The 13,788-nt window shown below is 33.5% G+C and overlaps 1 protein-coding gene across 2 annotated transcripts in view; it reads right to left on the bottom strand.

Moving 5' to 3' along the window:
• The window catches only part of LOC143063563 (contactin-like), a 45,008-nt gene that overhangs the window by 6,019 nt on the left and 25,201 nt on the right, over nt 1-13,788 (bottom strand). For both annotated transcript variants that reach the window (XM_076235769.1, XM_076235770.1), the window contains exons 13-19: nt 12,431-12,724; nt 11,425-11,588; nt 9,599-9,725; nt 8,488-8,652; nt 6,533-6,679; nt 1,432-1,610; nt 568-715 (exon numbers count right to left, since the gene is read on the bottom strand). In XM_076235769.1, coding sequence (XP_076091884.1) covers nt 568-715; nt 1,432-1,610; nt 6,533-6,679; nt 8,488-8,652; nt 9,599-9,725; nt 11,425-11,588; nt 12,431-12,724 — 1,224 coding nt within the window. The remainder of the gene's footprint in view (nt 1-567; nt 716-1,431; nt 1,611-6,532; nt 6,680-8,487; nt 8,653-9,598; nt 9,726-11,424; nt 11,589-12,430; nt 12,725-13,788) is intronic.

Below are 13,788 nucleotides of genomic sequence, written 5' to 3'. Positions count from 1 at the left end.
ATGTAGCGTTATGGCATGCATTTGGAGATGTTTAAATTATTATGTCCGCTTACTTCGTATAAGATGTAGGAACGCGCGTTTGTCTGGTCTCATTGGTGATGTTTTGCAAATTACACTTAACAAACAAAAACTCCCACCAGAAACGTGACGTTTATAGTTTACTTATACGTTTTAATCAACACTTTTCAGAAGAATGCGTCAGATAATAAATATTACACAAAAATGAATGTTGTTATATTTTGATACTAGCAATTAATTGCTATGAAATTTTATAGTTTTTGTATACTATAAAAAAAAGTATAAATATATAGTTAAATGATGAAAAGTATAAGAACATGTAAAAATCACTAGTTGCGTGAAACAAGTACAGTTGTTTTCGTATAAAATTGTAAATTGAATGCTATTCTTCGGAAAATTTATACGAATTGAAAGTACTTCTTGGACAAATCATTCGCCTTCAAGTCAATAGTTGAAAGCATTTGTATGAAGTTAACATGTACTGTTCATTTATACATATACAATGCATGAATATTGAGGACGGCATTATTTAAAATGTAATGTATTTACAATCTTCTGCAGAGTAAATAGAAGATATAGTTGAATTTGGTCCTGCTCCTAGATTGTTGAACGGTTGGACCTTGACTTCAAATTGTAGATAATAGTTGTTGACTCCAATTTGTGTAACGAACACTCCCTCATTCGCATTTACCTGCCCCTGAAAAAAGTAAACGAACTGAAATCTTTGAGATTGACTGCGCCTCATTGAAAATCAACCCCAATTTTTTTTTTATAGAATATGAATTTATCTGCCTGAAAGATTTTTTATATCTGAACTCTTTTACTTCTGCTAATCAGCTAATCCAAAAAAAGAATACTGATGTTATTCTACAGCTGACTATACAATTGTGAAATGAAGTATCTTAACATGATATTGTTACTGTTTTTTTCGTGGTTCTGGATTATTTTACATAAAATTTGCAGTTGGATGGGTCTTCGAAATAGGGCGATCAATAAAAAGAAGAAAATGCTTATTTTGTCGACGCAAATGGACTTTCTTCAACTCGATTACAATATAATTATTACTCTCATCCTTGTCTGTTATAAGTCCGGATACGTAAACTCGCTTATAAACAAACAAAGGTAACATTTACTTAAAGTTAAGTACATTCTGTGGGGACAATACAATTATATATATATATTAACAAATCAGGATATGCCAACCCTTCCTAATTAACTGATATCACCCCCGGTTTCTGGTGGAGTACGTGTATCTCAGTCTTCATTTTCTATGTTCTATTTTGTATACTACTGTTTGTCTTTTTGTCATTTTTATTATCGACTTATGAGTTTGCATGTCCCTTTGGTGTATTTCGTCTCTATTCGAGATTGGTAGTAGGAAACAATCTTCTTTTTTGCATTATCAAAACTTACCTTTGACCATGTGTCTCCTCCTTTCATTCTCCAGTAAACATGATAACCAATGCCTGGTCCACCCTGGTGCAAAGGCGGAAGAGTATCCCAGCTTATCTTCAGGTCAGCTACCATTCCACCACCACCTCCGACATTGTCAGGCGCTTTTGGTGGCGGTGCCATCAGAGTTTGATAAATAACTAACAATAACATAAACAAAATGTATTTTAATTTTATGCAGGTACAGATGAGTAAAAATCTAGTGTATAATGACTGGCGAGGGGAATCATTGACGAACGTACTATGATAATCTTTTACTACATTAATATAGCCCATCACATTTTTACACCATTTCATTAAAAAAAAGTCATTATTGCATGACCGCTTCTAAACTCTAAATTCATAATAATGATAACAAGAGTGCACACGCTGAAATGTCTCGCCTTCATTATTAATAATTTACATAATGTTGATAGTCCTAGATATAAAGCTTTATTACAACTATCAGACACATAAACTTAATATGATCCACGAAAATGTGGTCAAGGTCATATAAACCAAACAAGAAATACCTACACACCTAACACTAAATATAGTTGATCTATTGCCTTTAGTTTCTGAGAGACAGACTCACTCAAGAAAACTAAACATTGACCAATGAACCATGAAAATGATGAAAAGGTCAAATGAACCATGCCAGGCAGACATGTACAGCTTACAATTTTTCCATACAACAGAGATAGTTGACCTATTGCTGATAGCTTAAGAATAACAGACCAAAACACAAGAACGTAACCCCGAGCAATGAACCGTGAAAATGAGGTCAAGGTCAAATAAAACATGCGAGACTGACATGTTCATCATAAAATATTTCCATCCACCAAATATAGTTTACCTATTGTATATAGTATCAGAAAAAAAGACCAAAACACAAAAACTTAACTTTGACCACTGAACCATGAAAATAAGGTCAAGGTTAGATGACTCCTGCCAGCTAGACATGTACACCTTACACTCATTCCATACATCAAATATAGTAGACCTATTGCATCCGGTAAAAGAAAAACAGACCAAAACAAAAAAACATAACTATAACTATTGAACCATGAACGTAAGGTCAAGGTCAGATGCCAGTTGGACATGTACACCTAATAGTCTTTCCATACATCGAACATACTAGAAATATTCATATTGCTTATAGTATCTGAGATATGGACTTGACCAACAAAACTTAACCTTGTTCACTGATCCATGAAATGAGGTTGAGGTCAAGTGAAACGGACATGAGGACCTTTCAAGGTACGCACATACCAAATATAGTTACCCTATTACTCATAATAAGAGTGCATTTGACACTACAAAATATCTTTTTATTCAAGTAGTCACTGAACCATGAAAATGAGGTCAAGGACAATGGACTTGGGACAGACGGAAACTTCATAACATGGAGCATCTTTATATAAAACTTGAAGCATCCAGGTCTCCTACTTCCTAAAATATAAAGCTTTTAAGAAGTTAGATAACGCCGCCGCCGCCGCCGGATCACTATCCCTATGTCGAGCTTTCTGCGACAAAAGTCACAGGCTCGACAAAAATCAAATTCTCAGACATTTAATAGCTTAGTTTTCATATAGGAAATCTGTATTAAACAAGAATGTGTCTTAAGTACACGGATGCCCCACTCGCACTATCATTTTTCATGTTCAATGGACCGTAAAATTGGATAAAAAATCTAATTTGGCAGTAAAATTAGAAAGATCATACCATATGGAACATGTGTACTAAGTTTCAAGTTGTTTGGTTCAACTTCGTCAAAAACTGCCTTGACCAAAAACTTTAACCTGAAACTCCCACTTTCATTTTCTATGTTCAGTGGACCGTGAAATTGGGATCAAAAGTCTAATTTGGCATTAAAATTAGAAAAATCATATCATAAGCAACAAGTGTACTAAGTTTCAAGTTGATTGGACTTTAGCTTCATCAAAAAACTACCTTGACCAAAAACTTTAACCCGAAACTTGCACTTTCATTTTCTATGTTCAGTGGACCGTGAAATTGGGGTCAAAAGTCTACATTAGAAAGATCATATCATAAGGAACAAGTGTACTAAGTTTCAAGTTGATTGGACTCCAGCTTCATCGAAAACTACCTTGACCAAAAACTTTAACCTGAAACTCGCACTTTCATTTTCTATATATAGTGGACCGTGAAATTGGGGTCAAAATAAAATTGAGAATGGAAATGGGGAATGTGTCAAAGAGACAACAACCCGCCCAAATAAAAAACAACAGCAGAGGGTCACCAACAGGTTTGCAATGTAGCGAGAAATTCCTGCACCCGGAGGCGTCCTTCAGCTGGCCCCTAAACAAATATATACTAGTCCAGTGATAATGAACGCCATACTAATTTCCAAATTGTACACAAGAAACTAAAATTAAAATAATACAAGACTAACAAAGGCCAGAGGCTCCTGACTTGGGACAGGCGCAAAAATGCGGCGGGGTTAAACATGTTTGTGAGATCTCAACCCTCCCCCTATACCTCTAACCAATGTAGTAAAGTAAACGCATAACAATACGCACATTAAAATTCAGTTCAAGAGAAATCCGAGTCTGATGTCAGAAGATGTAACCAAAGAAAATAAACAAAATGACAATAATACATAAATAACAACAGACTACTAGCAGTTAACTGACATGCCAGCTCCAGACTTCAACTAAACTGACTGAAAGATTATGATTTCATCATATGAACATCAGGCACAATCCTTCCCGTTAGGGGTTTAGTATCATACCATCATAACATATATGAGAAGAACATAACCCGTGTCATGCCAACAACTGTTTTTAGAATAAATGTGTTTAGTTCCGATGCAAAGACCTTATCAATGACTCAATATTAACGCCAAAATATGCAATCTTTAATGACTTGACAACAGTATCGTAATTATATCCCTTCTTAATAAGTCTATTCAAAGGTTTTGTAAGTTTCTGAGGTGAATACTGACACCTTTGTGCTTTATAAAGAATATTACCATAAAAAATTGGATGTGAAATACCTGAACGTATTAAAAGTCTAAAGTCTAATTTGGCTTTAAAATTAGAAAGATCATATCATAAGCAACAAGTGTACTAAGTTTCAAGTTGATTGGACTTCAGCTTCATCAAAAACTACCTTGACCAAAAACTTTAACCTGAAACGGGACGAACGAACGGACGAACGAACGAACGGACGGACGAACGGAGGCACAGACCAGAAAACATAATGCCCCTCAACTATCGTAGGTGGGGCATAAAAATCAAACTGGCAAGAAAATAACAATATTAAGCGGAAACTCTGATTGTTATAAAGATTCTATGAATATTTGGTTAAGATTTATTGATGATTTTTTCACATTTAAGCGTTTATTTAGTTTATTAGATATCTTATATAATAGTTTATTAGATATCGTATATAGTTTATAAGATATGATGTATAGGTTATCCGACAAACCATATACTTACAAAATATACATATCGTTTTCTTTATAAAATGTTTTATATGAGATATCTTATATAGTTTATAAGACGTCTCATATACTTTTCTTTATAAATATCATATAAAAGAGGGACCAAAGATACCAGAGGGACATTCAATCTCATAGATCGAAAATAAACCGACAACGCCATGGTTAAAAAAGTCAAACAGACAAATAATAGTACTAAACTTTATGAGATATCTTATACAATTTTATTTTTATAAAATATCTTATAAACTTTATGAGATATCTTATACAATTTTTTTTTTTATAAAATATCTTATAAACTTTATGAGATATCTTATACAATTTTTTTTTATAAAATATCTTATAAACTTTATGAGATATCTCATATAAAACAAGAATGTGTCCTCAGTACACGAATACCCCACTCGCACTTTCATTTTCTATGTTCAGTGGACCGTGACATTGGGATAAAAACTCTAATTTGGCATTAAATTATCATAGAGAACATGTATACTAAGTTTGAAGTTGATTGGACTTCAACTTCATCAAAAACTACCTTGACCAAAAACTTTAACCTGAAGCGGGACAGACGGACGAACGGACGCATAGACCAGAAAACATAATGCCCCTCTACTATCGTAGGTGGGGCATAAAAATATTTATCAAATATCTTATAAAGTTTATAAGGTACTAGGTGTTATAAGATATCTTATGTATATATTATAAGAATCTATATAAAGGAGGGGCGAAAGATACCAAGGGGACAGTCCGATGATAGATCGAAAAAAGAAAAAGACAGACAAATAATAGTACACAAGAAACTAAAGACTAAGCAACACGAATCCCATATAAAACTGTGGGTTTTATCAGGTGCTCCGGAAGGGTAAGCAGATCCTGCTCAACATGTAGCATCCATGGTGTTGCTTATGTTATTACAAATCCGGTAAATAGTCTTATTCGGTAGGTCACATACGTGAAAAGGGAAGGGGATTGTAGCTACGACATAAGGAACATATTCGATATCATCCTTGAAACGGTTATTCCATAACGGTCAACCTACTCGTGATGGCGTCCGTTAAATTTACGAAGGGATGATTTCAACTTCACCATTTGAAACTCTTGATTTAATAACTTCCTTGTGAACATCAACCCTCTATCAAGGAATTCATTATAGGAAATACAAGATCCGGGAATATCGTATCAACTGGGAGATATAGAGATATATTATATATTATACGAGATATCTAGAATTTGGAATAAATAGTAAAACTGCTTGCCATTACCACTCGTAACAATTCCTCAATAAAATTAAGAATGAAAATGGGGAACATGTCAAAGAGTCAACAACCCGACCAAAGAGCTGACAACAGCCAAATCCACCAATGAGTCTTGAATACAGCGAGAAACCCCCACAATCGGAGGCGTACTTCAGCTGGCCCCTAAACAAAAAATGTATGCTAGTTCAGTGTTAAGCAGTTTCTGAAAATAATGTGTCGAACATGTGTGTTGTACGAACGAACGGACAAGGTGGGTGCAATGAGGCTCATACTTCTAGTATTTGGGTATCATTTCAATATTTTAAACACCTTGCACACACAAAAATATATAAAAAAAATTCCATATGTTAGTTACACATACTTGATGGTCTACCTATAGGTCCGATACCGAAAGCATTGGCTGCTCTAACTCTAAATTTATAGGGAACTCCGGGATTGAGTCCAGACAGTTGGTAAATTCTTTTGCTGTTATCTTCTATTGGAATGATGACATCAGCTTCCGGTAGATCTTAAAGTACATATATGTTTTGAGCTTTAATCCTATGACAGACAATTGTAGTTTAATATGGAGGTGCGTGTCTTTACATGTTAATAAAGACACTAAATGTGAATTGTCTACGTTCAGATGGGTGTTTTTTGGTTGAAATGTGAAGGATTAGCATTATGTATTTATATATTAACAGGGTGTTCTTCTTACACCAAAGCTGCACAAACAGAGTTATAATAAAGAAAAATCGACTAAAATGACATAACATAAATTTAATTACCACCCTTAACAGATACGATGAGACAGTGTCTAACCTTTATGGCAACACATTTTTGTGGATCTTTAGTACGGTCGTCTGATCTGCAAGTTTACCGATCATGTTCTATTCCCGAGTCTGAAATTTTCTGTGGTGTGATTCGTTTGGTGGGTGATGCATAGCAAGAGAACCTTATCACGATCACATTTCTTTAAGGGCTCATACAATTCACACGTTTGACTTTTGTTTCCTTATTTTGTCTCTTCTTATTCTATTTGTGAAATTTAAAAATCGATAAAAAGTAAAATCACAAAAATACTGAACTTAGAGGAAAATCAATTCGGAAAGTCCATAATCACATGGCAAAATCATATAACAATACGCATCAAAAACGAATGGACAAGAATTGTCATATTTCTGACTTGGTACAGGCATTTTCAAACGTAGAAAATGGTGGATTAAACCTGGTTTTATAGCGCTAACCCTCTCACTTTGATGACAGTCTCATCAAATTCCGTTATATTTACATTGATGCGTTAAATAAACAGACGCAATAAATAAAATAGTCAAAATATGGGTACATCAGTCATCATCGTATGACAATTTTAAAAGGAACAATTTAACAGAACACAAAAACATCTATCTACAAACACATTCTTTGATTTGTGTGTCTGACCTCAGAAAATTTTATACGTCACATAGATTTGTCGTTCAATGTGCATACAAACAATTTTAAAATTTACATAGGCAATGCTAGCATACAGGGCTAAAAAATCAAAAGTATGTAAGAATAAACTTCAGAAATAGACCGAGATTTAAAACAGTCCAAAAGTTATATATAGGACTCATAAGAATCCACAAATAGGTAATTCCACATAAAATAGAACAATATCATACTGACGGGATCTTTTAAAGTACAGAGTCACGTTATAAGAACCAAAGAAATACAAAAAGTCGCATATACAAAACACACCACCAAAATATGAAAGACAATACAAACACATTGACGAGATGTATAAGTACCGAGCCACATCAAACGGATATCACATAAAACCATTCAACAGTAAAAGTAATATTAATAATAGGACAAAGACAAATGAAAGAACTATAAAACACGTTGTTAAGATGATAAACAACATCAGTACGCAGAATCTATACATCTTCAAGCTCTTGAATATCGAATAAGTTGGGAAATATTTATCCCATATGCAGGTGCAGTTGGTATATTGCTACTGTTAAACTATTGTTGCCTTAATACACACCACAATTTTTATCATTACATTGAAATGATTTAAATGATGAGATTATTTTGTTTTTACATTTCATAATTGAAATAATGCTTGAATATAAAATATTACAACAATCTTAAAACCTATTTATTTTTATTTTTATTATTGAATATGAATTCAGAAAAGTGCTTCGGTTCGGACGCATGACATTTACAAAGTCTAATTTTCATATTCATTAACACTACTATTTTGATATTATATTCATTTATTGCAATTACATTTTTGAAATTCTTCATTTTGAAGTTTTTACATTATGAAATTACGATATCACTTGAAGTGCTTACTTGGTATCGAAACTGTCCAGTTTGTATAAGGTTCATTAGCATTCTCAACGGTATAGTACATTACTGGATTCTGGTATCGGTATCCTAAAACCCAACCAAGGCGTGCAGAAGTTGCTGTTATTGTACCAGTTTCAACATACACGTATGCAATTTCTCCAGGTGGACCTTAAATATGATAACAGTAACTTTTTTTTGGTATTTTTTCTCTTACATTTTTGACTTTGAAAAAAAACCAAACAAATGGATAAAATAAATGCTCCTGACCAAAATGAAAATTACAGGAAAATCACCCTTGTTTACAGAAATAAACACACATTTCTTTCTATACAAATACTGTTCGTTTCGTCTGGCGTAAATACAAAATTTAATCCTGGTATCTATGATGAGTTTATTTACAACCACTGGTTCGATGCTACTGCTGGTGGAGTTTTAATTCCCCGAGGGTATCACCAGCCCAGTGGTCAGCCCTTCTGTGCTGACATGAATTATCATTGATATGGTCATATTCATAAATTAACTGTATACAAAACTTTTGAATTTTTGAAATACTAAGGCGTTTCTGCCTTAGGAATAGATTACATTAGCTGTATTTGGCAAAACTTTTAGGAATTTTGGTCCTCAATGCTCTTCAACTTTATACTTTATTTGGCCTTTTTAACTTTTATTGAATTCGAGCGTCACTGATGAATATTTTGTAGACGAAACGCGCATCTGACGTAAATATAAAATTTAATCCAGGTATCAACGAATTATCATTGATATGGTCAAAAAATTAACTGTTTACAAAACTTTTAAAATTTTGAAATACTAAAGCTTTTCTATCTCAGGTCACATCATAAAAGCAGCGGTTCTTATCAATGCTATCATAATCATATTCTTATGTAGCTGCGTAGAACAAGATTTTCGCATAATTAGTTATTATAGTCGGCTGCTATTCCCTCTTAATTCAGGTTAAAGAAGTATGGATAAAAATTTGGTTAACAGTTCTTTTTTATGTATATCAAATTTTATTAATTTTGATGGTGCAAATTATTTATCAATTCGCTATATTGACATGAAGTATTTTTTTTTATTTATCACTAATTAGATGGAAATACACAAAAGGTCTCACCAATGACAGTCAATGTCGTGCCTGCAATGTCTGTGTCCATTGGAGTTTTAGCTACACATTCATAGTATCCAGCGTGCTTATGTTGTGCCATTCTTATAAACAAACCTGCCAGCATAGATGATGTGCCCTGTTAAAATTTAACTTAAAATATGCATAATAATCCTCGTGATCTAAATTTATAAATATTATTGTGTTTTTGTGCAATCAAGCTAGTATGACATAGAGGATAATGAGACAAAGTGATAACTACTCCGAACTATCACACATACAAAAACCTTAGCTAATAATAAGAATTTCAGACCGAAAACACAATATCTTTTAAATTGTAAAATCCGGCGATTTTTATTAGATAGTTCAACAAACAGATAAATAAAACAACCATTTTTATATTGAAAAATGATAGGCCTGACTGTATGTCTTAAATTTAAACATATCACAACGAGGAGAATAAAATATTTCATTCATGGACAGTTGCATTCCTCTTGTCGTATCCTAAGTTTTGCGAGAGTATGATACTGACTTAAATGAACGGTTTTCAATATATAATTTTACAGATCTCTCAAAAGTACGAATCCAATACCATTCTATAACATTTCATGAAACCTGGTTAGAGTGCTTTTTCGATTTCCCCCATTAGCTGTAGTATTCAAGAGCTGTAACTTCTTTAGCTAGCTTCATGTAATAGCGAGAATGTTTTGGCCGCGCTTTCGGAATTATGCGACCTTTTTACGAAATGTTGGTTTATAATGCTCTACTGATTTGTTTGCCATTCAACTGTATTGAATCGGGAACCACAAATGACTCGTATGCAGTACGTTACGCTCATTTGTCGAACCAAATTAAAAGCTTCACATCTTTGATTAATTTTTACAACCCCTGGGTCGATGCATGAATGCTGACGTTTTCATCCGAGGGTTTCACCAATCCAGTAGTCAGCACTTTTATGTTGACATAGAAAATCACTGATATGTTCATTTTCTCTGAACTAAATAGTAATTTCAAGGTGAAAACGCCTTTGAATTGTGAATTTGATTTAACCATGCATCTGTTGTGATGTAAAAACCCCCGATAACCTGAGCAACACTGAGTATTTTATCATTCAAATGTTTTGATTCGAGTATCAATACTGAGTTCTATGTAGACAAAACGCGTCTCTCGCTTATTTAATCAGATGTGTTTGATGAGTTTTTATTTCCTTGTGTAAGTAAGTGATTATCATATTGGTATCTGCTCTATGCAAGTGTTACGACACATGATTTGGGAAGGTAAGAGGATGTTTGTGCGCACGAATTTACTTTCACAGAAACAAAGTGAATGCATCTGGTCCGTGTGTTATTTTGTGTGTGTCCCCTTTTTTATACCTTTTTTTGGGGGGGGGGATGTTTTCGGTTTATGTTGTCCGTTGTAATGTATAAAACCAGGTTCAATCTACCATTTTCTACATTTGAAAATGCCTGTTCCAAGTCAGGAATGTGACAGTTGTTGTCCATTCGTTTGATATGTTTATCATTTGATTTTTCTATTTGATTAGGGACTTTCTGTTTTGAATTTTCCTCGGAGATACGATTCTTGTTTTCATTTTTGTTGTGGATTATAGAATCCCTATGTACTAACATTTTTTCTCTCTCAAATTAATAAAGATCTGTGTCGTAATATATGATTATCATGTTAATATACCCTTTCGTCTGTCTTATCAGTTAAAGTCTTCAATATTACTTAAGCAAGTGCTCCAAGCTTGTACATACACACAAAATATGATATAATTGTTTAACTATATAGCTAGTCTGGGTGAATTTTATGTTAAATGTATCTACAGTACTACATACTAATGTAAAATGAATGTCGTTTTCCACATCAATTTGATGCCCATTAAATTTCCAACCGTAAACCAGATCTATATTTGGATCAACTGTTGCCTGACACCTGATAAACGCAGTTTCATTTAGAGAGGCTGTTACGGGTTGAGGTCTTACACTAATCACTGTTCTGCCTGCATAAGAAAAAGAAAGAAAAAAACGTTTTTCCAAAAGTGATTAGCAATATTACATACTTACATTGATCTCGGAAGTAACCTAGGTAGTTTTGAAGACAACAATTTCCCCCAAAACCAGTAATTGTACAAACCTTAAATCTAACAAATGGCAAACAAGTTACAAACATGTTTAACCCCGCCGCATTTTTGCACCTGTCCCAAGTCAGGAGCGTCTGGCCTTTGTTGTTCATGTATTATTTTAACTTTTAGTTTCTTGTGTACAATTTGGAGTTTAGTATGGCGTTCATTATCACTGAACTAGTATATATTTGTTTAGGGGCCAGCTGAAGTCTCCGGGTTACGGGAATTACTCGTTGCATTGAAGACCTGTTGGTGACCTTCTGCTGGTGTCTACTCTATGGTCGGATTGTTGTCTCTTTGGCACATTCCCCATTTCCATTCTCAATTTTATAATAAGATTTTATTCTTCGTCGTTGGATATACAAATTCATATATGTTTAATAATAAGTCACAAATGTGCTTATATATATAAATACGCATTTACAAGGTATAAATTCCAATAGATATTCAGAACTCACGTATATTTATTTGGAGGAAGATCTACTTTCCTTTCCGGAGCACGTGAGATCACCCCTTAAATTTGGTGTGGGTTAGTTTTGCTGGGTCTTTAGTTTTCGCTGTCCGGTTTTGGGTACTAAATTATATTTTTAAAATTAAGTTTTCCGTTTCTCTTCATCTTATGAGTTTTTAATGTATCCTTAAATATTCCGTCCCTTTTAGTGAAGTAAATAAAAATGAAATACCAAAATCAAAGGTATTATTTTAAGAAATGGACTCACTTGTAATTACCAATTGTCCAGCGTTGTTGGCTATTCCAAAACTATTTTCAACAACGCATGTATAGTAACCTGCATCGAGAGTGGTTACTTCAGTTATCAACAGGTTTCCATTGGTTAGCATCATTATTCTGGAGGATGTGTCTCCCGGAACTAAATTGATTTCAGCTCCATTTTTCAACCACTTGAATGAAGGAAATGGGGCTGCCTCAGGTTGACATGCAAACGAAGCATTGCCACCAAGAGCGCCATAGACCACTTCTTCTACTGGGCGTTTTATGAAAGTGGGTTTAAATCCTGCGGTTAGTAAAAATAGTTATAATGAATGAACCCAAAAGAATAACTAGATAGTAAGTCGGATTTTTAGTCATTTACTGTATAATTCAACTTAAAATCAAGTCTCTACAGATTAAGTGTATAGAATACAACCAAAAGGAAAACATGGACAGGATAAAAACAATTACAATCAACTGTCCAGAATAAGGTCTTGACAACTATGATTTTTTAATTTTTAACATTAGCATGATTTGAAAATCTTGATAGCTAGAAATCGAAAGCAAACGATATACGACCAAATCATTATACAGTATATTATATATTAAAGATTACTTAAACAATAATCAGATACCTTGGTTACAATTCAATGGAAAGCTGAATCAATCACACAAATTTGAAGTATCAAAACCAAAAGTAGTGAATGTATACTGGGTGGCAGAAAAAACTTGAACAATTCACCCATAACTACCACATAAACGGAATTTCATATAATAGAATTGATAAGCATTCTTGGTATTCTATGCAACCGGTGAACACTTCTAGAGCATAATTTGTCAATAACAATAAAGCTTAGAGAGAATTTTTTAACAGCAACAGTAATATAAAAAATGTAGAAATAAACAAAGCAGGCATTAAAAACATTCTTTGAAGTTGACTTTCAATAGAACGTTGCCGTATTTGTTTTTATTAAATTTTAGTTATTATATTATTCATACTTGCATCCTAATTTTATTCTTTTCAGGGTAAGAAAAAAGTCGTATCTCAAAATTTAAGTAAAATTCTATATACATAGATATAGGAAGATGTAGTATGAGTGCTCATGAGACAGCTCGCCATACAAGTCACAATTTGTAAAACATGTAAAATTAAACCATAAGAGGTCAAAGAAAGGTCTTCATCGCGGAGCCATGGCTCACACCAAACAGCAAGTTATAAAGGACCCCAAAAATGACAAGTATAAAACCATTCAAACAGAGAAAAACAAAGTTCCAATCGTTTAAAAAAATACAGAAGCGAAAATCACTTATGAACCACATTAACAAACCACTGAATACCGGGTTCCTGACTTAGGACAGTAACAAACT

Source organism: Mytilus galloprovincialis, chromosome 2 (assembly GCF_965363235.1).
Source record: "Mytilus galloprovincialis chromosome 2, xbMytGall1.hap1.1, whole genome shotgun sequence".
Classification (NCBI taxonomy): domain Eukaryota; kingdom Metazoa; phylum Mollusca; class Bivalvia; order Mytilida; family Mytilidae; genus Mytilus; species Mytilus galloprovincialis.
Note: the sequence above shows the minus strand (reverse complement) of the source record. Positions and strands in the feature narration are given on the sequence as shown.